This window comes from Colius striatus, chromosome 2, assembly GCF_028858725.1.
Source record: "Colius striatus isolate bColStr4 chromosome 2, bColStr4.1.hap1, whole genome shotgun sequence".
NCBI classification, from domain to species: Eukaryota; Metazoa; Chordata; class Aves; order Coliiformes; family Coliidae; genus Colius; species Colius striatus.
This window is the reverse complement of record NC_084760.1, coordinates 96782196-96809798: the sequence shown is the minus strand read 5'-3', so window position 1 is coordinate 96809798 and position 27603 is coordinate 96782196. Positions and strand designations below refer to the sequence as shown.

General features: G+C 36.0%; 1 protein-coding gene across 12 annotated transcripts in view; it reads left to right on the top strand.

Annotated features, from left to right (window-relative positions):
• NRXN1 (neurexin 1) overlaps nt 1-27603 on the top strand; it is a 720695-nt gene that overhangs the window by 310773 nt on the left and 382319 nt on the right. For all 12 annotated transcript variants that reach the window (XM_061991571.1, XM_061991570.1, XM_061991565.1 and 9 more), the window contains 3 exons: nt 21307-21429; nt 26252-26633; nt 27173-27363. In XM_061991571.1, coding sequence (XP_061847555.1) covers nt 21307-21429; nt 26252-26633; nt 27173-27363 — 696 coding nt within the window. The remainder of the gene's footprint in view (nt 1-21306; nt 21430-26251; nt 26634-27172; nt 27364-27603) is intronic.

The window sequence follows — 27603 nt, the reverse complement described above, 5'->3', positions numbered from 1 at the left end:
AAGTGTAAGTTGATTGCTATACAGCTCTTATACATTATATACTAAATTAAGTAAATTCTTAAAAATTGCCTAAGGAGAAGTGTTAAAAGAAATCAAATAAATACATTTCTGCTTTTCAGAGAGGGAAACAATTATCTTTTAATTGTAGATAATGACTTATAAACATCAGTGTACTGAATGAAGTTTTTTCACATGTATTTCTTAGAGACAGAACATCATCTCATAAAATTTACCTGACAGATAAAGAGCAAATTTTTAATGATTTATGAACACATACAGGTGTGCTATATTTCCATATTTTTCACTCCTGCAATATTAAGGTCTACAATCTTGAATTGATGTTCTAATGTTTCCAAAACAGTAGTATCTGAAAATTTACAGGTGTCTGTAACTCTAGAGGCTACGGAGTAATTTTTTTTCACATGCATGTGCAATTTCATGTGTTATTTCATTTTTTGTGGGTTGGTTTTGGGGGTTTTGTTTGCATAGCTATCATTTCTGAAAATAAATTGTCCATGTTTTTATATGAGTCAGCACAGTAGGACTATAGAATTTTTATTAATTGATACATTACTCAAATGGTATTATTAACTGTTAACCTGTAAATAGCTGTGTCATTTCTGAACCTGCTACTTTTGTCAGCATGAAAAGATACAGAACACTTTTCTAATTCTGCTGGGAAGGGTTGCTCAACTAGTATCACACACTGGTGTTGGAATGATTTAGGACAGTTCCCAGGTACACAGTTTTGCCTATCTAGGCTATAATTCATAGAGTAATCCCACTGAATTAAGTGAAACTCATATGTAGAATTGTCATAAGAAATGAATAAATATTGCAGAAGGTTAGAAAGGAGAGAGTACTGCTTTCTACACTCTGGCAGTATACATGTATATTATTCCCCAGAGAATGTATCAATTGGCTTTGCTAGCTCCGTATACACCTTTAAAATGAGGAAAAATTTTCTGGGCTTTGAGGCTTTTCTGTTTGTCCTTACAGTGAAATGCCCCTTAACTTGTATCTTCATGCACTCTGCCTTCTGTATTTAACTAGTTCTTCATCCATTCTCTTGATCCTTTTTGTTTTTTCTCTTATTTTCTCACTCCATTTCATAACTCTGTTTTTCTTGTTAAACCTTAATCTCTTTTCCTTGTTTTGTACATATATCCTTTAAAAATTTTGCTAGTTTGCAGATATGCATATTATAGATGATTAAACAATTCTGTTTGGAATATGTAAAATCTATTACTGAAACATTTTTTTTTCTTGTCAAGATATTCTACAAATCCAGAGCATGACAAGAGGCCATGGTAAAATTGAAGAACATACAATGGTGTTCACTTAACAGTATATTTTCAATTTGCACACAGATGAAGACTATACATCTTTTTGAAAGCTACTGCTTATAAAAATGCATTCTGTTGAGGAGTCCAGAGTCTCCAGGTGTGCTCATATGGGCTGTGATGGGCAAATCACTAATACATTTCTGTGTATTAACATCTCATTAGCTAGTGGAAAGAATTGTTAGAATCTATTATTTGCTTCTTTTTTGTTGTTGGCAGTAGAAAATCATTAAAATTATAAAATATTATATCTTCTCCAAAAACATAAGATTTTTTATTTTTCCTGTTTTCTTACACAGTGCTTATTAATTGTATGACATGGTTTTGATCTTTTTTTTTTTTTCATTGAACATGGATGATAGCCTTCTAAAAATAACTAGAAGAACTTTACCATAGAGAACCTACAGCAAATGAGCAGATACTTTCACTGCAACTTCAGTGACTTCTCTCTGGGTGTAAAGTTTGAAATAATTATAAGGATTTCTTTTAAGGTTTTGACTATACATTTCAGATTTAGTACATGGGGTCACTGGATTCCTTCTCATTCAGCAATATCTTGTTAAAGATCTTTTTTCATGCGATTTCCTGAAAAAAAACCAGAATCTGAGAATTTACATAGCCTTTTTCAATTGAGTTCTAATTACAACTGCTAATAGTTGCTAATAGAAGACATAATTTGAATCTAATTGAAGGAAGCAGATTGAAAGACAGAAAAAAGCAGAAAAACTGCTTCTTTACCCACAGCCTCTCACTGGAGTCCTTAGTCCACTAATGTCATCCTATGTCTTGTTTCAGGCACTCTGTTGTGAAGTGATGTTGAAAACAGATAGGCTAGAAAAAAGTTCAGATTTGAATTCAAAATAGCCCAAATAAACAAAATTGAGAGGACTAAAGTAGTTAAAGGACAGCTTATAATTTATGTCATACAGCCATGGAAGCCAGTTAGGATTCCGATTCCTCATTCTCTGTTAAATACAGGATGACAAGAAATGCTGCACAGGTTATGCCATGTAAGCCCATTGTATTAATTGGCTTACTGAAGGTGTGATGGCAAAGCCATTCACCTCTTCCTGCAGTCTACTTGCCTACCTGCTCTGAGGAAGTGTAGCTGTTCCCTCTTGCTTGTAACCTGCTTCTGCTCCCTGGAAGCACCTAGGGCAAGATCTGTGACTTGGCTTTTTTAAATGAAAAGTCATAAATATGCTGTAGGCATTCCCAGATAGTGATAGATGTTAACACTCAAAAGTATTACTAAGAAAGTAATATCTGTTCCTTGAATGGTAGAAGTGACTTACTGAGCATGTAAAAGGAACAAGCAGGGCCACTGCTGATCATATTTCGAAAGTTCCATGCACCGTTCTTTGGGGTTTGTGCTGCAGAACATCTGTCTCTTGAAAACATTTTTCATTTACTTTAGCGTTCTTCTAAGCCTCTTCCTGTTTTCTGGTCATGTACTTGCATTGTCTGATGCTTTGCTGCCAGAACAGATGTTCAAGCATCCATGTGGTGAATTTGACTCAAGAAGTCACCCATGAACAAAATTGTTAATTTTAATTTGCTGTGATTTTCTGAGCAGCTTTGTCACGTGACATATATGGACACCTGCTCTAGAATAAAACAGGAATGGTGCAGAGAGAGTAGGAAAACAACCTCTGACAAAGTGGATTGCTTTTTTTAGCAATGCAGGCTTATACTCTCCGAAAGTGAAATCACCTGGCCCACATCTAAGCAAGGACATCCTGGAAAAATACTTATTATTTACAGAAAGGCAGAAACATCATTTCTTAAGATGTGAAATGCTTAATCTGTATCAGGTAAGAAAGAGATTTTTCAGATAACTGAAATGAAATGTTGGAAGGATTTCTGGGTATTATAGAATCATAGAATTATTTTGTCTGTAAGAGACCTTTAAGATCGTTGAGTTCAATCACTAACCTAACACTGCCAAGCCACTTCTAAACCATGTCCCTCAGCACCTCATCTACATGTCTTTTAAATATCTTCAGGGATGGAGGTCCAACACCTCCCTGGGTAGCCTGTTCCACTACTTAACAACCCTTTTGGTAAAAAAAGTTCTTCCTGATCTCTAATCTAAACCCCCTCTGGTGCAATTTGTACCCATTTCCTTGTGTTCTATTATTTATTACTGGAGAGAAGAGACCAACCCCCACCTCAGTACAACCCCTTTCAGGTAGTTGTAGAGAGTGATCATGTCTCCTCTCAGCCTCCTCTTCTACAGGCAAAACAACCCGAGCTCCCTCAGCCACTCCTCATGAGACTTGTTCTGCAGACCCTTCACCAGCTTCGTTGCTCATCTCTGGACATGCTTCAGCACCTCAGTGTCTTTCTTGTGAGGAGTCCAGAACTGAACACAGTATTCAAGGTGCAGCCCCACCAGCACCAAGTACAGGGGGCCAATCCTTACCCTGGTACTGTGTACACACTATTTCCGATACAAGCCAGGATGCCATTGGCCTTCTCTGCCACCTGGGCACACTGCTGACTTATGTTCAAACAATTGTTGATTAAATGGCCCAAGTGCAGGACCAAGCGCTTGGTCATGTTGAAGCTCACGCAGTTGGTTTCCATCCATTGCTCCAGCCTGTCCAGGCCCTCTGAAGAGCCTTCCAGCCCTCAAGCAAGTCTGTGCACCCACTCAACTTGATGTTGTCAGCAAGCTTACTAAGGGTGCATTTGATCCTCTCATTAAATAACAGATAAAGATGTTAAACAAAATAGGCCCTGGCACTGAGCCCTGGGGAACACCACTGGTGACCAGCCACCAAATGGATTTAACTCCATTCACTATGACTCTCTGGGCCAGGCCATACATCCAGTTTTGCACTCATCACAGAGTCACTCCATCCAAGCCATGGGCAGCCAGTTTCTCCAGAAGCTATGGGAGACTGTGTTGAAAGCTTTACTAAGGTCGAGGAAGACCACATCCACAACCTTTCCCTCATCCACTAAGCAGATCATCCTTTCATAAGAAATCAGATTAGTCAAACAGGACCTGCCTTTCATAAAGCCATGTTGACTGGGCCTGAGCCCTTAGTTGTCCTGTATGTGCCTCAGGATGATCTATTCCATAACCTTTCCCAGAACTGAGGTCAGGCTGACAGGCCTTTAGTTCCCAGGATTCTCCTCCCAGCCCTTCTTGTAGATGAAGGTCATATTTGCCATCCTCTGGTCCACTTGAGACCTCCCTGGTGAGCCAGGACTGCTGGTAGATGATGGAGTGCTCAGCACCCTCGAGTGGATCCTATCCAGCCTCGTAGATTTGTGTGCGTCAAGATGGAGCAGCAAGTTACACACTATTTCCTCTTGGACTGTGGCAACTCCAGTCTGTCTCCAGCCTGTCTTTCAGCTAAGGGGCCTGGATGCCCAGAGAGCAGCTGGTTTTGAAGACTGAAGTGAAGAAGGCATTACATACCTCAGCCTTTTCCTCATCCTTGAGCACTAAGCTTACCCCTGTGTCCTTTAAAGGGTGAAGATAAATTTCTGCATCACAACTACATGACAACCGTTTTCCTCCTCTCCCGAATGTGGCTCATGAAACAAGCTGTAAATTGAAACTAGGAAATATCTGAGACCTGTTTTTAGGGAGTTAGGAGATGCCTGCTGAGGGAATGCTGTACTTTTTGACAATTCACATAACAAAGATTTGCAATCTGTTTTATCTTGCGGCTTTTTACGAATCTTCATACGGATGTAGTTTGGCTTGAGAGAGGATTCTAAGAATGTAACAGTGAAGGTATATTGGACTTTTGAGTGTGAACTCTCTCCCTTAGTGGGTGATTAAAAAATAATCAATCTTGTGATATACTGTTTTCTTAGCTAAAACATATGCTTTGGTAAACATAGACATTGCAGGGAAATACTCAAGTTATCTAAAGGGCAGCTATTTTTACTCCTTCCTTACCAAGTTATAGCTGTTAAGAAGGGAGAAAAAAAACTTGAACTAATAAAGGGCATAGGAAAATTTGAAACAACTAGCTAGTTATAAAGAAATCTTGCAAAGAGTCTTGCACATGTGTAATTTGTCAATGCCAGTGGTGAGGCCTCCATAACTTCCCCTCAAGCTCAGGCTTGAACCTGCTTTAGCTGGGGCATGGGAGAGAATTATCATATTTACATAGCAAGCAAAAGCTCAAACCTTCATTAAAGTGAAAATAAGTACTCTAGATTTGCTGACTGACAATTGAAGTAGCTATGAGATTTACTTTCTTCCTACAGTCAAAACTTTCAAGGTTGACTGCTGTAAATTGAAGGCTTGCAGCCTACATGAAGGACAGCAATAAAGTTTCTTTCTGTGCCTGCATTCTACTTCATGCTTATAATACCTCATCTGTGTTTGCTTTTTCTTAGCTAGCAGAGGGGAAAATTGTCATTAGTCTTCTGGCAGACTGTCAATAAAATATAATTTCAAGTTCTCTTACTAGAAAACAGATGGGTTTTGGTTTTGTGTGTATACTTCTTTTCATTTCTTTTCACTTTTTTCATCCATCTTATTTTTATCTCTTCAAGTTCCACATTCTACTTATGGTACTTTAAAGATATAACTGATTGAATGGGGGCCTCAGTAATTGAATATATAATAATGGTATATCTGTAACTCAAGGCATAGCGATGTGCTCCACAATAGCCAAACACAGTAAAAAAGGCAACAGTAAAATCTTAGACATATGGTTATTTAAGTGAATCTGAAAACCCAAATAATAAGGATGTTTGTGGTAAAAAAAATATTAGGTAAATGTTTATTTAAAGAATTGGTTTTTTTAACACTGCCACATAATTGTTTTCAGCAATTTCTTTAAGATTGCAGAAAAGTAATAGACGTTCTATTTGTGGTATTTCAGTGCATATTTCAATTTTACAAGGCCAGGTATAGATAGTTTTTAATTTAGTATATGTGCGGGGCTATATGAGTCTTGGCCTTCATGTGGTTGTGTATCAGTTAGCTCTGAGCATTGGTATACTGCCAAGGTGTTACCAGCAGAACCCAAGGGCATAGTCTGGAGGTAACTGAAGTTGTTCCCTTTGAACTGAACTCTTTAATGAGAGTGGGAAGCATGAGATTTTCCAAAATATAAAATATGAAAAGTGAACTCTTGGAGGACAGAGAAGCAAAGTTTACTTTAAGCATGTAACCTCCTCTTTTACCAGTAGAGACAAAGTAGCCTCCAGAGTGTGCTAGAACAGATGGTCTTGAATTAATAAATCCTGATTTAAGTGTGTGTCTAGCTCATACTGGTCCTATCAAATCTTTCATAAAAGGACTCTTCAGAAAAAATAGACTAGGTCTTTCTACTATTTTAATGCAAAGAAGCAGTGGAAAGGGAATTTTTCACACACAGACAGTTTAAATGTATCTTATTTTACTTTTATCTTTTCTTCATTTAGCTTTTGAGAAGCAAGATCACTTAATCACATTTTGGGACTGGTGATTTAAATTATTCTTACTATTTTTTTCCATGACAGAAAGTGGATGTTACAGGCTGATCTTGTGGGGATATTGAAGAGTGGTGTTCTAATCAGTACTAGCAATGCAACTGAATGGAGTTTCCTTCTAGAGTAGAATATGTAAAAGCTAATGTAACATCATTCATATTAGTGAACTGAGCTGCAATGGCAGTCATTTCACAGTAAAGCTTTGCTACCAACTAGTCCCACAGAAATCTCTACTGACATATACAGAAATGATTGAGAGAAGAAGAGGAACATTGAGATGATAGTATTTGCAGTTGCAATGAGATTATTTAGAAAAATTAAATTAAATGTTGCATGTGAGCATTTTCTGAAGGGTTTCAAAATGCTGACTCGATAGTAAAATGGTACATGGAATTAAATATCAATATGTACAGAAAAATTCATGCTATAAAAAGTAACCTTAATTATTCAGTCACAGCAATGGAGTCTGTTTTGACTGAGCTGAAGAAATTGTGTGGTAATTGTAAATAGCTGTTGTAAACCAGTTCAGTGGTCAGAAGTGATCAAAATCTCAAGGGATCTGAGAAGCCATGGGAAATGGAAGTGAGATCCGAACAAAACCCAGCATTATGCTAAGGAGCAGTCATTGTTTATCCATTTCCTGAATGTTGCTTTTGGTTTTGGTTCCTCTTCCTCATGATGAACTTAAACAGGAAAATACAGTACACTGCATCAAGTAGGATTCCAAGAATGGACTGGCTTTCTCCTACTTGGAGGAGCTAAGCAAACTAGAGGAGACGGGGCAAGGGGGGAAGATGCATGATTGAATATGAATGTATCTTTATAAAGATATGATTAAACAGCTGTAAGGCAAATCAGGAAGTTGGTACATAGTGTGAAATCAAAATATATCGAGCACTGCATGTGGTAAGGCTGTTCTGGTAATTCTGGTAGTCCCTAATATGTTAGTGACTGGAAGCTGTGATTTAGAGTAGTAATTACTGTACAGTCCCCGCGCTTTTCTTAGCCACTGTTAAAGGCACAGTGCTGGGCTAGCTGGGCTTCAGATCTCACCTGGCAAGGCTACCTTCATGTTCTCAAACAGATTTTTTTGGAACAAAAGTTTGTCACTGGTATTAGAATTGGTGATCTGTATGCAGCCTTAGCTGTAAGTAGTCTGTAAGCTACTAGCTACTAGAAGCTGGTAGAAAATAGTTAGGGGAAAGTCCCTTAATATTATTCCTTTCCTGTCAAACATCATCTTCTGATCATCATCAACGACACAATGCAAGATGGTATGGAACTCAAGTATAACAGTCAGCCTAGTACCTTTGGTCTTATGTACCATTTCTCTCTGCTTCTAAGAATTAATGCTGTTTCACGTGATGTTCATTTCCTAATACTTTTTTTGAAAATGTTTAGAAGCTTCTAAAAATGAAAATCCTATGGAGAAATACTGCAGTCTTTCCATTTAATATTATATTGTAGAGTATTACTTTTTACAGTTTGAGGAGATTTTTTGATTGAAACTTTTGTTCCAAATAAATCTCTCTAAAAAGATACTAAAATAATGAATAGTTTAGTCCAGAAGCATTTAAGTATATTAAGAACATGTCTAGGACTTTTTTCTGAATATGTTACTGAATCAATGCTGCTGTGCTTATCTCCAGAGCTTTTCAAGGAAAACCGAACAAATTACTATCTCTCTGCAGGTAGATAGTGCTTTTTTGATCAACATATCACATGCTCACAGCTGTCATTCTCAATATATATTTATAAAGAATTCATATAATGAGTGTTGGGGATTTTTTTAATAAAATGGATATATGTGGGTAAGATAAAGGAGAGAGGAAGATAGAGTGAAATTTGAATGAGATATCTGGTTCTCCCTAACACAGCCAGTGAGATTTGCAATAGGTCTTACAGATGTTGAAGTGAATTGCCAGGTTTCTATCTGTCTCTCTTGTATTGATATTATGAATAGAATACATCTACATTATAAAAAGCACAACCAACTTCAGTGAGAGTCAGATCAGATCCTATTTCTCAGTTTGATGTAATTAGTAGAACGAAGCTGCTTAGGGAAAGATTGTCTGCTTCTTCTGGAATCAAAGTGGAAAAAAAAGGGGGGGGAGGAAAGGAGTACCCAACTAAAATTTTACTTAAATTAATATTATTTTGATACATTCATACATTTTTACTGCTGCTAAGTTAATATCTTACTCCTTAAGCACTGAGATTAGTGGGATGTGATTATAGACAGTAGGGAACTATACATGGATGAAAAGCCTTTGTCTTTTCAATATGTAGCACTCTACCGCAGCAGAGATCTCTGGCTATTTGCATAAACACAAGTTCACAGAACCTGGGTTCTACACTGTCTGTGGTATTTTGATAGCCTCTCTTTTAATGTGTCTGCAGAAAATATTGTGTAAGCATGTATCACTTTTAGCTGTATATTTCAAAACAGTGAGCCATTTTACCATTGCTTTGCTTCTCTGCAGCAAGTCATTATTTTATAAGTTCAATCTTGATGAGGAAGTCTAACAAGCACTTAGCTACAATATCATTCTCCATTAATGTTATAAGAACAGTAATTCATTTTTCAATGTTCTTTTTTTTTAAGAGCTAATAGTGTTAAAAACATCTACCCAGTGCATGTCACTGATGAGCAGTTTCTTATATGAAAAATACCCTGTATCTAGCACATTTTGCATTTATGTCTATTAAAATGCATGAAACATCTATCATAAGCACTCAGTAGCTTATCACTGGAACCATATAACTGCTTCCTTATTATCTCTTCTTGACAGTGGCTTTAACAAATTCTGATCAGGTAGTTGTTAAAATTTCCATCCAAGCACATTTCATTTTTGGATGACATGTCAAGAGGTTAACTTAGACTCCGTTCCAGCTGATTACTAGGCTTCAATCCATCACACAAGTCACTTCAATGGAGATACCACTCTGTTGAGTTGAGACATCGTGATAAAGTTGGCTTTCGGAGATGCAGTCCCCTTTGGGAAGTGTGCAAAGAATTCTTCATCAGTTATTTTTCTAGGCAGTCTTGAAGCAACAAGACAGAAGATGAAGACCAAGACATGGGATAAGAAAAAGCTACTAAAGAAGAAAGTGAGCTGTGGTTAATGTAGCTTATGCTAATTTTTTGGTATTATTTCTTGATTAATTTTATGTCTTGTGAGATTTTTCTTCAAGGAGTGAAGCTCAAGCATGTAGAAGTAACATTTCATTAGTTAAAAGTTCCTCTCCATCTCAGCACATTAAGTCTTTTATCTCTAATAGTAAAATATATCTGGAAAGGAAAGACCAAATAGGTAAGTTGACTCACATGCCATGAACTATTTTCTCATGACTGGTGGAAATTGTATCAGAAATGAATAATAACAAGCATAGATGCTTGCTACTGTCTAAGGAATTGTATTTTTACCAAAATTTAAGCACTGTAGCTATTCGGTACAGGTAAAATGACCTGTTGAATTGGTATTGTGTTTACTGTTATAATTTGAATCATATATGTAGTTTTCACTATGTAACATTTCAGCAACTTGAAAGCTAGTATGCTGTTTCCTAGAAGGCAACAATATACACTGTGGAATTCCAAAGACAGAGCATTCTTGCATGTCCAGCTAACATTTTGCAGGTGACACAAGACACTCAGGAAGTCAGTTGACAAGCTAATCATCTGTGAATAAGATCAGTACTGTCTAGAAAAGACTACAACAATATTGTCGTTCACTGACACTAAACACGATCCTTGAGAGAAGATAAATAGCAAAAGAGTATTTGAGGGATTCTCTCAATGCTAAAATAAATTTTGTAAGACATGTTGTTTTAATTTTATATAGGAATGCAAGAGGCAAAACAAGTAGCAGCCTGGAAATAACAGATAGCAAAAAGATTCTTGACTGTACATGCTAACAATTTTGCATACAAATCCTTTAGCAGCCATAATCACAAAATTTAATTCTCAAAAAATTTTAAGGGGACAATGAAAAAGAAAAACTAAAGCTCACTATTGCAGATGTCACAATTAAATTCAGTTTCATTTAGCCACCGTAAATACGTCTAGGAAAGTGATAAGTAACTGAAATGCAGCATGAAAAAGTTTGATGCAGAACGCAGAAAAAGGCCTTGCTTGCAGGAAAGAAACACACATTGGTCTTTTGGATAAGAAGTCACACAAAGATGGAAGAGTTGATGAAAATTTACCTTTAATAAAATGCCATGTTTAAATTATACAAAATATCTCAAACATAAGTGCTATTTGAGACAGTTGAGTACATTTGTTCCCAATAAAATCTTTTTGGAATAAGTATGTAGTATTTTTTGAGCTTCATTTTAAGCTCAAGAATCCTGAAAAAGTATGTCAAAAAAATTTGGGTTTTTAATAGGGCTTTTTCTATAGATTCCCTGGAAATTTCTATTCAGATGGATTTCTTGCAGATAAGGAATATCAGACCTTAACTCAAAACTGAAGGAGACATTTAAAGAATATTTACAATATTGTCTGCAATTTCAGTCTGTAAAATTCATGGTCTTTTTCCTTTAAAAGAAATTTTGATCACAAGACACAACTGTTAATATGAATTGTTTACCTTTTTTAAGTAGTACTAGAGCAATGAAGTTCTAAGATATGTATTCACTTTGTATGACCCTGTTGTTGTTAATATGCTAAGTGCTCTGCACTATGACCCATATCATTGAGAACATTAGGAATCTGAAATTCTGGATGATACCTGGCGCAACCGAAGTCGTGGCTCTTCAGAGGCTGAAAAGCTCTAAAAGTAATCATGAACTATTACACTGTAGTGACAGAACTTTATAGGATAAACTTGGAGCAAGAATGACATGGCATAGTGATGAAGAAATATAAATCAGGGAAAAAAATGGTTTTGCAAGTATTTTGTGGATTAGTGTAGGAATTTATAGGAAAATAAGCATAGGCCTTGTATGTCGTCTGTTGTATGAATCGAATAATCCCATACCTATCAAAGACAGCAGAGGCTGTTTATGGAACAAGGATCACCCTTTGTGTTCATCTGTTTGTAATTTCTGAAGATAATCTGAAATGTCTATTTTAGTGCTCCTTTGAATCCTGTCTGCGCAGAAGCATCCAAGAATAAGCGGTGACAAGAAATTGTTCTTTTCCATCCATGATGAGTATTTTAAAACATTTAAATAATAACCAACAATGGCAAATCTTTAAACATTGTTATCTTTACCCTTAACCAGGTAAAATATTATAATTCTGCATTTTCATTTAAAAAAAAATAAAGATATGAGTGTTACTTGTTAGTATTTCATAAAATCTGTGCCTTGGATTTGAAGACACCTGTAAATTAAGAGGAACTTAATCTTAAAATAAAATCACAGTCCAAATTATTTTCCTTTCTGTACCAACTAGTTACCAGTCTGCTTATTCTTAAGCACAATGTGAAAGATATAAGGGTAAAATTAATTATTTAAGTGGGTTTTTTTCTGTTATGTTTATTTTTGCCTAATCATAAGGTAATGTTTTGGGTTTTTTTGAAAAGGTAAATTATGGAGAAGCATATTTATTTTGTACCTATTTGTATTTTAAAGTGTACTTTAGAGTTTTGACAGCCGTGGTTTGATGTAAATGGACACAGTCAATATCAAAGTCTGAAAGGCTAATGTGTGACCAAAGCTATTTCTGCTTCTTTCCAGTTGTCAGTTATAATCTAACCAAAGTAGAACAAATATTCAAATAAAAATAAAAAATTAAATGTGTGCCAACTTTTCGCGCAAAAAAACCTGTAAGTTAAATTTATTTTTCGTTCCCTGAGTTTAAGTGGAAAGAAAGAGGCTGGACTTAGCAGTAGGAAAGAGTAACACAGGTTTTTCAGACCCATAAAGGGTGTCTGCACAATCACGGTACTGTTTATCTGCTGTATCTGTTCCCAGTAGCAACTGTGTATTTCAGTCTTTTTTGTGTTCATAAGCTGAATGATAATGATTTACAGATCAGCGATCAAGGTCCAGATAGTCAAAATTTTTTATATAGTTGTCTCATAGTTCTTCTTCCTAGTAAGAATTCCTCCATATCTCTCGGATTCACTAGGATTCACTAAAGACAGCAAAGTTCCTCTGGAAGCTAAGGAACTGGAATCAGAATAGTAAATTGTAGAAATAATATCTAAGGGATAAGGAGTTTACGAGTTGCATCATTTCCCATTTCTTTGAAAGCTTAGAGGAATATTCTCACTGTTTCTAGAAAACCAGGACAGTGAATGTATGTGCTTCTATCTTTGCATTTCTTAGGGTTTGAAGCTTTTGAAATCTAACTATTTTTGGGAAAGTAGACAACGAACTTGAACTCATCTTAGGATCATTTTTTTTCCCCCTTAGTTTAAGCCCACAATTCACAAGTCAGTACTATTGACAGAACTCTGAAATCACACAGAATTAATGAATATTAGAGGTCCTGGATGCCATTGAAGACATTTTGGGAAATGAATTTTTACTTTTAAAGGTCTGAATTGCAGTAATGCTTAAAATTTGGTTTTAATGTTAGTCTTGGTACTATTTTACAAAGGAGCTGCCAAATTGGTTGTTACGATTTTCAATCCTATTCCCATTATAATAGCAAAAAAACCCAAACACTGATAATTCCAGATGAATTAGCCAGTCTTTTCTCTACTAGTTTTACAAAATTGTTTTTAAACCAGAGTTAAAAAGTTTTTTTCATTGAAACAAACTTTCAGTGTAAGGCAGCTCTCCCTAATACAAACATTCTGCATGGGAAAATGACAGTCTTGAAAGTGAATTAAAATTACCTGTTTTATTCTTCCTTGTGTATAATTCTGAATTATAGTGGATTAACCTTAAAGGAAACCAACCAAACAATTTCAGTTGTCAAGCAAAATTGATAACTGCCCTAACCCCCCCCGTATCATTGAGTGTCACTATATGTCTAGGTTAGTTGTTTCAGTGATTCAGTCCAGGTTCTCTAAGTCCCTCAAATGTAGATTCAGATATGATATAAGAAAGAAATTCTTCCCTGTGAGGTTGATGAGTTAGTTGAATGGGTTACCCAGGAAGGTTATGGCTGCACCATTCCTGAAAGCATCCATCACCAGATTGGATGGGGCGTTGAGCAACCTGGTCTAGTGGAAGGTGTCTCTGCCCATGGCATAGGGGCTGGAATTAGATGATCTATAAGGTCCTTTCCAACCCAAACCATTCTGTGGTTCTGTAATTATTTTTACAGTTTCCCTTCTGTGATCTTTTCCCAGGCTTGGCTACATTAGTATTCTGGGAACTGGAGAGGTGGCTGAGAAAGTGGGATAGCAGGCTTGTGAAATAGCTGCTTTCCTAATGTGCTGCAGTAGCATAGGTAGAATGAAATCAAGGATGTTGACCTGAAGGGTTTTGTGCTAACTACACCTCACTTAGAACAAAATGCTTAAATGTATTACACTTAAAATTCTTAGATTTTTCAATATAGCAGCCATGTCAAACTAAGGTAAGAGCAAATTAAAATTTACTACAAGTCACAGTTTGTGGAAGTGAATCTGCTGAATTCAGAGTCCTAGGATTTGAGTGTAGTTAAAAAATTTAGCATGATTCAGGCCAGTACATGACCTTACAGTGTCTTTGCAACACTGTGTGATTTTTGCAAGTGCATACTTTTTTTACCTGTATAATACAAAGTAAATAAACTTGCTCTAAAGCTTGCTTTAAATTAGCATTGAATTGACATATATTGAAACTTCATGATCGCCTTACCTACAGCAAAGTCATTTGTCAAATTCCACATAATTTCTGAAAATTTGGCTGAAAATGCTCAGCAGTGAGCTGACAAAGCAACAACTGTATGCTTCAAGCTCATTGACTTTGCTGTGCATTAGTTCAGGGCCTTGGGGCAGATTCATGAAATCTTTAGTACCTTTAGCACATTTTCTGATAGTCATGATCCTTGGAGACCACTACAAAAATGAAACTACACTCTTACTAAAAATACAGGAATCTAGCTGACATGGTTTTAAATTTAAAGGATACTTTTCTTACATCCACGAAGAAAGAAAATTATATGTCCTCAGGGCTGTTTGCTTTTCATTCACTTAGATATATGACTTAAAAAATGAAATTAAAATGCAGCAAATTCCTAACAGTAAATGTTTTAAGTAATGTGTTGAGAAATATCTCAACTGGGTTGGACATTTCATAATGCAGTAGCAAAATCAGTTTTATCCTCTCATATACTCTGAGTTCAGATATAGTTGTAATTCCAATTTTAAACCCATATTTTCAAAGAATAAGGTTCAACTTAATATAGACCCAATTATTAACTACTAAAGTACTTATCAATTTTGAGATTGTGTATATATGTTCAATGTCTACTTCAATGCAGAAAGCAAGCCTAGAGGTCAATACTTGCAACTCAAAAATTTACTGCTTTCTTATGTTTCTTTCTCCATCTTAGTGAAATTTAGTAGTGGTCCTTGTTCTTTTTGTAGAGACTATGCTTTCACATGGCGGTAGATCATCAGCACCTTTCTTAGTAGACACCAAGAAGCTGGGTCGAGGTCTATGATCTGCTCTACTTTAATATTAACTGTTGGTGACACATAACTATGTCACAGCTTTAAAGAAATTAGTGGAATGATTATGTGCACTGTCCACTCCAAGATAAATAGCTTGGTAAGGCAAAAGGCAGAGGAAATTAGAAGAGGGGAAATAACTGAGCAGCTCAGACCATGGACAGGGGCAGCAAATCCATAGAAAAGGAAGAAAAGAAACAGACAAATGACTGTTAAGAGACTTTTATGTCCGCAGACCTGGATGTGGTTTTTGATACGATTCTGTGATTCCTGAATTGATTGTTTTCTATATCCTTCTGTGGATTTTTCTTACCCAGTGCATTCCCTGTGTGCTGGTTTTCCTTACTGGTTAACTAGATCAATATTCCATGCAATCTGTTTGTAGTTTGGTCATGCAAGAGGGAGGCAGTAGAATTTTCAAAAGTATCTTGTTTAGCTTTCTGCATTTCTATATGATTGCATGTACAGAAGCATTCAATAATATATTTCTGTTACTCAAAATAGTATGAGCAGATCTATTCTACAGATGAAATGAAGGCTAATGAATTATATTAGCAACACTAATCTCCATCGTTTTAATTTTGAATTGTCAGATTCTGCTTTGAAAAGCAATAAAAATACCCCAAATTGAAAATACTTTATTCAAATTGCCAAAAGCAATTTTATCTAATAAAGCTGTTGTGGACTGGGACATTTTGATCAAGCAGTGCAGATTGATATGTTTTGCTTGATATGAGTCAGTGAATGTGCTGTTCTTATGGAAGTTTATGTATAAGTCTATTACAGAAAAAATACTGTTAACAAGATTGGCCTGCAATAGGCTTTTCTCAAGTTAATTTATCAATTAGGTTTAAATGATAAACTGATACACATTGTTGATCTTTAAAAGGCAAGTAAGTTTTTTATTAGTAAGAAACATGCATAGTCAGGGAATTTTAGGGTGATACAGATGCAGTAATTTAAAATACACTGGATTTACTCTAATAATTGATTTTTTTAAATTCAAGTTTACAAATGAGTGGTTTGGAAGACCAGATCTTTTTCTGCATCCAACCACTGTAGAGAGGATAGTGAAGATGCCTTCTCCTATCTGTCTTCTGTTTCTGCATCTATTTCTGGATGACTCTTTTCTGAACTGCAGACTGCTGTGTAATATAAATGCATCACAAAGTTTGCACAGTGGCTATGAGACTTGCTGCTTGGTGGCACAGAAACCTAAATTGCAGGCATGCTAAATTTACCCTGGAAAGCAGGATGAATAAGATGGCACAGAATTCTCTGGTTCTGCATCAGGTATTTACCGTAATGCTCTGAGATATGTCTCAAAGCCACTCAGCTGTCTTTACTTTACATTTGAGCTTGCTATGTTGGTATTATTTTAGCTGAAAGACTCCATCTGAAATACTGGCATCCCTGACCTCAAAATAATATTCTCTGTTAACTGGAGTGATCTCAGAGTTTTGTCCTTTGATTCACTTACTCTCTCAAATTTGAAATGGGAAATGCCACCTGACATTGGTTGCTGTAGTATGCATAGTTATCTGTTAGCAAGACAGACTGAAACCACTGACATTTCTTATACTGACCAATAAACTGGTAGTAGTGATTTTCACGTAACTAACTTGAGTTCCATAGATTACTGTAAGATTCACTGAACCATCCAGTCTTTCTTGCTACTGTCTGTTTAATCTTTCTTTTGATACTTCATTTTTTATACCTACTTGTGATCACAGAATGGAATACTTCAAGCACGTTTGGGTGGTATTTTGGTATATACCTTAGTGATAGTGGATGGTATTGTAAGAGTGACTAATAATTCCTATGTTTGGTTCAGACTACTTTTGACTGTATTTTAGTACAATACCTAAAGCTAGTACCTTGTTTCAAAGTGACCAGTTTGTGTTTTACGAAGTTCTGTTCAAACCGTTGGTTAAAAGATCTCCCAATTTAAGTAGACAACAGGATAGATACCTATAAGAGAAAAAGTAAGTATCAATATTACCATCAAGTAACAGGCCCGTTTGAATTTAGAAAATTTTCAGCACTTGAATTAGGCTGAACAGACTCCTTATGAGATAGTAGAGAGAATAGAAATATCCAGAGACTATTCAGAATATCCAACACACTGAAAATAAGATTTTTCATTTGGAGGCTCATACTTTTTTCCTTTAGTTTTGAAAGTGACCAAAGGCGGTTAAATTCTAGCTGAGAATGCTGAAAACAAAGTAAACTCAACTTCAGGTGCCTAAGTAAGGGTGTAACTTGCAATGTTTAGGGCTTTACATTTGTATGTCCTAGTCCATAATGAATTGCATCATGAAGATTTGTACCTCTGTTAACTGGCTGCACAGTCTGTGTTTTCCCATGTAAAAAGATGATTGTACAAGCAATTATCAGCTGCTTTTCAATGAATATGTAGTTTTTACTAGCCTGATGGACTATGAGGAAGTTTTGGGAAGCATAAATGTGCCTCTGCTTTTTTATTTGGTACTATCCATTCACTCTAGGGATGTATAAAATCTAGTAGTTATTTAAGCCTTTAAAACAGGAACAGAGGTGAACACAGACATATTAAATTTCCTACTTTAGCAAGAGGAGATGCTTTTGAATTTTTGCAGGTTACAAATTGTCTCTGAAGGGAAAAGTTTATGATTAAGGTATTAGTATCTAAGAGAATCAGTAGCTCAGGGAGTGAGTGCTGGGTACATTAAATAAATTGATCATGTCTTGTCTAGGAAGAGACAAATGAGTTCTGTGGGAAAGACAGCATACAAAACAGGAGTGGAGGGACATAACCTTGGAAAAGTAGTATCAGTCCATTAAAAGCAATTTTTTAAAATTTTTCTTTTTGGTAGTTAGGGCTCTTGCTTCTTGTCTTGTGGGAGTTATTTAATGTTCTAGAAAGAGGGTAAAAAAAAAATCCATCCCCTCAAAAGTGTCAAGATTGACCTCAAAAAAAGTAGATTCTTATTTAAATACAACAGCACTTTCTGCTGGTGTGATTTAAATTAAGGGGAATCAGATCAGTGTAAAGACAGGATAAGACTGAGCCAATGATTTAGTAGATTTAGATTTATAGTAGATTGACTATAAACTGGAACAATAGAAATAGAAGAAGAGTTGAACTGTTACAATCTCGATAATATGATTTTTAAATTAATTTCAGGTCAGTATATGTGAAAGTCATTGAGGAAAGTATCACTATAAACTGTATTTGAAGTTGGCTAATGTCATTTAACAAAATAAGTTAAGAGTTTTCTTCTGCACTCCTTGGAGTCTTGTGCGGTATTAAGGATTTCATATAAGTTTTTGTAATTAAGCATTTAGAAGGTTATTTTCCTAAATACATTGCTCGCAACCATGCTTACTACCTTTATATGCAGAAGCATATTCTTCACCAATAAGCCGCCTAAGCTCTACATTCTCTATGGGAATGGTGGGCATCCATCCTTCTTCATCCACCTCTCCAGCTGCCATGAAAATCATACTGTTTTGAAGAGTTGCAACATGATGTACAGGCACATTTACAATACCTGGACACTGAATCTTGCTACTTTGCAGTTCCTTGTACTATGACAAAGGGAAACCCCCTCTTCACTGTTAGAGTTTGGCTTCAGGAATGAAAAACCTCTTTTTCCGTGCAAGCTAGCTTGTTTCTACACAGCCAAGTCTGCTTTCTGTGGATTGCTTGCATAGTGTGTTATACCCAGATTTGTCCTTTTCATAGCACTTGCACCGTAGTTGCCTTTAGTCCAGTTCTGGATCGCATGCACTGTGAACTAAAGCAGCTTACAGGTAGTTCTGACCTGATATTTTTACTCAAAATACTTTTGCAGAGGAAGTAGACTGATGGATAGGAAAATATCTGTTTAATTAATTTTACAACAGAAAGAATTTGCAAGTCCCTAATCATGAAAAGATAATAGTAATATTTGCGTGTACAAATGTGATCAACTAAGTTGGATTTGATATTTATATACACTGAGGCACCTTTACATGAATGGGTCATTACAGAGGGTTGTTGATGTGAGAACAAATTAAAATTGCGTATGCTTTTAGGTCCTTTAAAGATCTGTTTAAGGAGTTGAACTAACACATGTGGAAGAGCTACTGTTTAAAATAATAGTAAGTGATGTATTTCTCAGCAGACCTGCTGACTCTCACTTAAGCAGTTTTTGTAAATCCATCCCTTGTCTCCCAAATGTAGTTAGAAATTGCTTCAGTTGAAACAGCTGATATAATACAGAATAATAAAATTTGCTTAAAGAGCATTATTCACAGCATTTGTATCCCCATATCTAAAGACAACATTATTCACTTGAGATTTATGCAAAACTGATCAATTTCTTGTCAAACAAAGTAAATAATTAAGGAACAAAGCAATTCAGGTACTGGACAACAGTGAGTACACATATGTGTCTTACTGGTGGGTTTGCATGCCTTTGCTAGCCTAATGGCAATACAGAAGCATAGAGAAAGCAACATGATGTTACCAGAATCTCATGGCTTTTGCTGTGGCTAGTATTTTTATTCCTGGAAACCCCTTGACATGCTTATAATAGCAAAGACTGCATATAAAAGCAAGCTAGTAAACCAGCAGCAATTAAAAAAAAATGCTGATAGAAAATGAAAAAAAAATAAGATTAAAACTGTCCGATATACTGAACAGCTGCATCAAGCTGGTAGTGGATTTTTTTTCCCCTCTGTGTGGTCCTGAAGTCAGAGAGGCTTTGATTTTAGAAAATGTCGTATAGTACCTATTTATTAATAGACCTCATCGATCACAGTTAGCCTGCACTGGGTGGAAAAGAATCCAAAAAAACCCCAAACATGGAAGAGTTTCAGAACCAGTGGTGCATCCCTTTCAAAAGAAGACTGATACGTAAGATGTAGTCAACTGGAAGGATGTGATGGAGGTAACAGTCTTACTAGGGGTAACCCTGATGTTTTGATGTTGTTACTTTATTATACATCACTCCTAGTTATAAGCAGGCTTTATACTGCCATGGAAACTGAAAAATAGGCCAGAAAGGCCCTGTATTTTGCAAGAAGGTAATTTATTAATTGCAGATTAGCTTTACCTTTTGGACAGCCACCACATAGATCCAGTAGCTTCAGTCTGAGCACAGAAGTTTTGGTTAATTGGCTCAGCACTTGCCCAGTCACTACTAATATCAGTAATAGTTCATAGTCAGAATTTCTCTCTCCTTCTTTCTCTTCTTGGTCAATAAAGTGAAGGACGTATTCCATAATAATTCTGATAATTTCTTTCCTACTCAACCCATTGTCTACATTTGCAAGTACTTCAGTTATTACAACTATGTTATGCTATATGTAGAATTATATTTGCTTCAAAAGCATTTGTTGTACTGCTTAGAATAATAGCAGATTACAACTAAGGTATCCATTAAATGAAAAAGGATAGTGTGGTTTGAAAGTCCACTAACATCAGAAGGTACTGGATCTGAATATTAATAAGTAATCTGGATGATAAGGTAGATGATGTTCCAAATAGTCCTAGTAAGCTCAGAAGCTGACATTAGAAAAATTTCACACATATATACACACATTTACCACTTATACCTTTTCCCCAACCTATTTTTAATGAAGTCTTGTAAACATGTGCTAAAGTTCTGGCTTTAGTAATCAAAGTTCTTAAAGGTTTGTTTCTGACTGGAAAGTGCATGACTAAATTCATGTTGACTGTGCCTATTTATGACAACCCGGTTCATTAAATGTGCATATGCACTACATTTATAAAGTGAAATATATATAACAAAGTAGATCTATATTTTGAGGTTTGCTTATGCTTTGAAATTTTCTTGCTTGATGTGATTTTTGGTGAGTTTTGACACTTGCCCAGCCAGTCTCTCTCTCTCTTTCTCTGTGAGGTTCACATGTAAACTGATTTAAAGATTACATTAATGATTGTTTGACATATTCTACAGGCAAAGGTCCAGAAACCCTTTTTGCTGGCTATAACCTCAATGATAATGAGTGGCACACAGTGCGTGTGGTTCGGCGAGGAAAAAGTTTAAAGTTAATGGTGGATGACCAGCAAGCCATGACAGGTAGTGTGACATTGTGACTCGTTACTGGGGGGAAACACAAAACAATAAAATGACAGAAGTAAAATGCCGTTTTATCTGAAAGCAACAGATGTCTTTTTCTTCTTTTGGGTAAGATCCAAAATCCTTGTTATGCATCCTGTAATACTACAAGTGCATTATTACACTTGATATTAATGTAACTCTAACATTGCTATTGGAGTTAATGAAAATCTTCATGCTGACAATGTTTTTATACAGTAATTGGAGAGAAGTCATTTGATACATCACTGAGAAGGCAAGTAAAATGCTTTTGACAACACACTAAATATATACTAAAGTGAAACTCTAAGCCATGCTGTAAGAAGGGATTTCATAAGTGTTTGAAGGATATTCTGTTGTTTCAAATCTTGCATCAGCTGTCCTCATTAATTAAATGTTAGGCAACAGGTTTTCTCAAATACTAAAATAGCAGTTGGGATGGGACAAAAAACGTAACATGAATGTTAGCAGATGTTAGAAATAATTTTCTGTGTATATATTATCAGAAATTATAATGAATACTTTTGTTCTGTTAAAGATCAGACTTACACATGTAGTGGTTTTTGTTTGGTTTTATGTAGTATTAAATAGCTTTTATAATGGGTTGTAAACTTTGTTAAAATGGTCAATTTTAATGCATTTCTACTAGGATCTTTTCACCTCAGCATTCTGGTGAAAACTCACCAACACTGTGGACTGTGGCTGGCAGAAAAATAATTGCTGTGTATCCATATAGTCGAAAGAACATATCATCTATAATCAGAAATTACTAATAGATTTTCCAGATCTGAAGCAAAAATTTAGTCTGTCTGTGATGATGTTTTAGGTTGTTCTCCAAAGAAAGTAGATGGTCTGAACCAGTTATTTTCTTTGTGAAAACAAATATATAGTGTTGGAAAAACTATACTGAAAAATGTCATGATCTTGACACTTCAACCACAACTCAAATAACACAGATATGTTTTCTAGTTAGAGAAAGCTGTTTAGATCTGAATAAAACATAGCCTATAGAACCTGGTCTCTTCCTGGCACATTTATTATTTACAAATACTACAAGTTGCAAAACCACCAAGAAACAATATTTTGACCTTTGAGTTCAGTTCCAGCTGCTCGGCACAACTTCAGAAAAGTTCAATATATATGAAGGATTATGGTGAACAGAGGAGATTTCTATCATATATAGACTAGACAGGAGAAGTAATAAGTGAATCCAGGATTGTACGTTCTTGTAATCAATACTCACTGGGGATAACTGTAGTGCCTATCAAATATCATAGCAAATAACTGAGACACTAGAATAGGCTTCCTAAGGAGGTGGCTGGTGACACATGCCTGTCAGTGCTTGAGACGTTTGGATAATGCTCTTGGTAATATACTTTAACATTTTGATCAGCTGGGAAGTGGTCATGCCAGTTGGATGAGGTGATTTTTGTAGATCCCTTTCAACTGAGCTATTCTATTCCAACTGTTAAAACAAATGAGTCTTTTCACTTGCCTCCTGATCAAGTAAAAGTGTTTCCTGTGAGTCCAGCTTTCTGGTACAACACTTTTACTTTTTCTTACATGCCAGCACCTGTATCAGAAACTGGACTGCTGACTCCAGCTTCTTCACTTCTTCAAGCTGAAAGTTGACTACATTTGCATTATCCACAGATGTTTAACATTCTTCATCCAAGGGGAGAAAATCATCCCAGTATTTTGGAGGGAAATAGTCTTCCTAAACTGCCTGCACAAAGCTTTATGGCCAATTTGTGTTCTCCATCAGTGAGGACGGAACTGGCACAGAGAAGGAGGTAGAAGGAACTTGGAAGTCTGATAACATAGGAAATCTGTTAGTCCCAGGAATATTACATTTTCTATGTAAAAAATCTTTATTGATATGTAGCACCTTGACTTTTTGCCACACTGCATTGTCAAAGCTTTCAAGTGTTTAACTTTCAAATGTACACTATTTAACTTAATGTGTAGTATTTTTGAAATTCCTAGTAGAAGTAGTAGTAGACACGTTGCTACGTCAGATTGGAGTGCTCTTGCTCTAAACTGCTTAGAACTTTTCTTCAAAATGTCCCAACAATCGGAAATGTGGTTAAAATACTACCTGCTAGTTACTCATGTGAAAGGTTATTATCGTCAGGTAGGGACCATTAGGAAAAAATGGACTTTGTCCCAAAAATTCCAGCTTCTTCCCACCACACATTGTGTTTCCATTTTTTTATTCCATTTTCTATGTCATATATGGAAAAAACCTCATCAGAGAGCTTAAGATGGAGGGGAAGGTGTTAAATAATTCATCCTGTCTTTGGAATTTTTACAAGTCATGAAGTATCATCTATTCATCCATGAACTGAGATTATTTACTTTTTATAAAGGCATAATTTGTGCATGGATAAATAATACATTTCAGAATCAATCCTAACTTTCATTGGAAGTCAGACAGGTTGTTTTGAAAGTTTTAGTCACCATAGAAGAGCTTAAATACTTGCAGCCCTGATACACTTTGTTTTCTGGAAATATGTAGAAAATGGAAGTGAACTGGAAAAGGTCACTACAGTTGGATAATGGAAAGAATACCTAGCTTATGGTTATGAACAGCAATTCACTTGGTCTTTTGTGTGATATCTCATAGCATTGCAACAGGTAATGCATTTTTTGCACCAATCTGGCAAGTTAAAAAAAAAAACCACAAACCAAAATAACAAAAAGCCAACCTTGTAAGCACAAACTGCTTACAGTTAAAATAAACTCTGTTTTATTTTATTACTATAATTGCAAATACTGTGGATCATAATATGAAGTGTTAAATCCTGATAACATTTTTGTACAACTGAAATGTTAGGGGCAGATTTGGGATGTGAGCCCAGATTCTGGAGCTTTTATTACTGTACTCAAAAGAGAAATACAGGTAAGGTATTGAATGTAGGAAGGCTACTGTGCTACAGGACAAAGGTTAGTGGATTTTTGCCATGACATTTATGCAATGCAATCTGAAGTGATATAAGACTGGAATACAAAATGTTCCTCTCTAAGACATGATCTTCAGCGCTCTGGCTGTGATCCAATATACAGCTCTTGGCCTTGCAGAAAGTTAGAGATTTGGCATTTTTCAAGACAGCTATCTGACTCATTACTGCAAGTAGTAAAGGACCCACCTTTAGTTAATACATCAGGGAAAGCAGTATCTTCATAAAGAATTTTATTAATTTAGAATGAGTTTAGGAAACAAAAACATCAAGAAAAGTGTCCTTGGGGATTAAGGTATCCCTTGCAGTGCTCAGCCATAGGACTGCAGTTGCCAGGTGCTGATGAAGTTCAGTGACATCACTAGATTTAGTAGAATGCATCCTGAAGCTAAGTAAGCTGCTTGTAAATATTTGTCATAAATTATTATAGTAATTTGTGTGAGTGTAATCTGAATGAAGTTAAAACTTGTAGACCTATTTTCACTGTAACTTCACTGATAGCTGTACTTATATCTCAGTGCTGTGACTTACCTGTTTATGAATCCAACTCCCTGGGCAAAGCCCTAAATATCTACATTCATCTTGCCCTTATAATTTCCGTGTTCACACACATGTGCACAGACGCTTGCTTATAAAACCTATGAAAGTACAGTTATTTAAGCTCTCCTCAGGGCTTTCTGTACCGCTGCTAAACATGTCCAGTGTTGGCCGGAGGTCACAATCTCCTGTTGGAATAGTACATTGAGGGAAGGACAGGGGAAACTCAACCTGTGCACAACTTTGCACTGCAACGGTGGGAACTTGTATTACAGAGTATTTTATGATGGTATTTATTCCAGCTTACCTAAGTCTGTTAGTCACTTTTTTGTATTTCGTGGAAGAAATGAAACAGCTAAGAAACTGGGAAATCTAGGCCATGATTTGCAAGAGGCATATTAAGTGGTAAAATTGATTAGTCATGAAAAGCTGTTTTGTCATCATACCCACACAACGTGATCATGAATCAGCCTTGTGATAGTACTGTCCTACTTCTTTAAAATAAGCATGGGAAAAAAATCCTAAACTCTGTTAGAAAAGGAAACTCTTCAGTGGACACAATTTTGATGTGCGTGGTAAGATATTTAATAAGTACTTTAGAAACTTAACTGGCCTGTATATAGTGTACGCTGCCAGTGTTGATACTTTCTTTCAGATGCTGCTATATAGTTAGCAAATTTCAGTCTTTTTGATGTGCAGGAGTCCTTGTGTGATCACAAAATACTCAAAGGAAACTGTGAGGCTTAATTTTGGCCACCTTTCTGATATAAGAAGTCCCTTGCTATTTTCAGGTTTACAAGACACTGACATACACCCTTGCCGTAGGCTTTCTGCTTCATCCATCTTTTAGGCTCTTCCATCTCCTCCCACAGTTTATCCTCGTAGTACAAAGGTAGTTACTTTCAAGAAAGGCTCTGTCCACACTTGTAGCACAGGTTTTTGCAGCAGAGCCAGCATTAATCTACCTAAGAGAGTTTAAACAGGAATCCTTCCTTTCTCATGATGAATTATGCACAGATTAAATATAGCTGAAGTGAGGGATTTTCTTGGCTGTGCAGCATCCTGTGGTAATATGTTTTCGTGTAGAAATCTTGCTGTTGCCCTTATCTAAACATACTGCATACAGTGGAAAGGACGTCAGATACTTACCCTTAATTTGGATGAGTTTTAGAAGAATCCGCTTTGGAGCCAAGATTTGCCAGTGCACACTGATAACTGTGAAATTGATGCAGATACTGAATCACATGATGTGCTTTTTGATCTCCCATTTCAGATGCTAATATGTGTTTTCTTGTTACTATTTAAAGGTCAAATGGCTGGTGATCACACACGACTGGAATTCCACAACATAGAAACAGGAATAATAACAGAACGGCGCTACCTGTCTTCTGTGCCTTCTAATTTCATTGGGCATCTACAGAGTCTCACATTTAATGGCATGGCATACATTGACTTATGTAAAAACGGAGACATCGATTATTGTGAGCTAAATGCAAGATTTGGGTTCAGGAACATCATAGCAGACCCTGTAACCTTTAAAACAAAAGCAAGTTATGTTGCATTGGCCACGCTACAAGCATATACATCTATGCACCTTTTTTTCCAGTTCAAAACAACGTCTCTGGATGGATTGATTCTTTATAACAGTGGCGATGGAAATGATTTCATTGTGGTTGAATTAGTAAAAGGGTATGTATGGATTGACATAATGACAAAGGCATGTATATACATGTATATACGAGATGTATATACAGGAGAAATACAAGGGAAAGTTTAAGATACAGTTCTTGGTCTGACTTGACATATATGACTACTGAATGTTTCTTCATGTCAAACTTCATATGCTTTACTCTGACTTTTTCTTTCAGATGAATCTAGATGCCTGAAAAATATGAAAGTAAATAATAGATATAACTTCTCTAGTGTTTACCAGAAAGAAGTACTAGTTTGTAGCCTTCCTCTTGTTCTCTCTCTACGTATGTATGCATATGTGGGTACATGGAATGCTTGTTACTTTCCAGAAACTGGGGACTGCATCTCAACTCACCAAAACAAGTCATGATTTCTATGACTTAAGGTTGCTTCTTCATCTGGCATTTGTTGTTGTCTTCTGGTTTTACCAGCGCTACTACAGAGTACACGGAAACGGGAAATACTAACTTGTTAATTAGTGTCCCCTTGCTATATAAAGAAAAAGGAAACTTTTCCAATTTTTTCTCTTTTCCCAGGTATTTACACTATGTGTTTGACTTGGGAAATGGCGCAAATCTCATCAAAGGAAGTTCTAATAAACCTCTGAATGACAACCAGTGGCATAATGTGATGATATCAAGGGATACAAACAACCTCCACACTGTAAAGATTGACACCAAAATCACAACACAGAGCACAGCAGGAGCCAGAAATTTAGATTTGAAAAGTAAGTACAGTAATGCCTGTATTACCTACAGTGAGGGTCACTACAGAATGATAACGTGAACAGTGTATATGAAGTACTGTGTAATTTTGCAATATCATATGAAATGTTTTATTTGTTAATACATATAATGAACACCAGAGATGACATCATCTTTATCTTAGCCTCATAATGCAAGCTTGGTAGTAGTTTCGCAGAGGCACAACTTTAAATGTCTGAAAATGTCACAGGAAAAAAAACAGG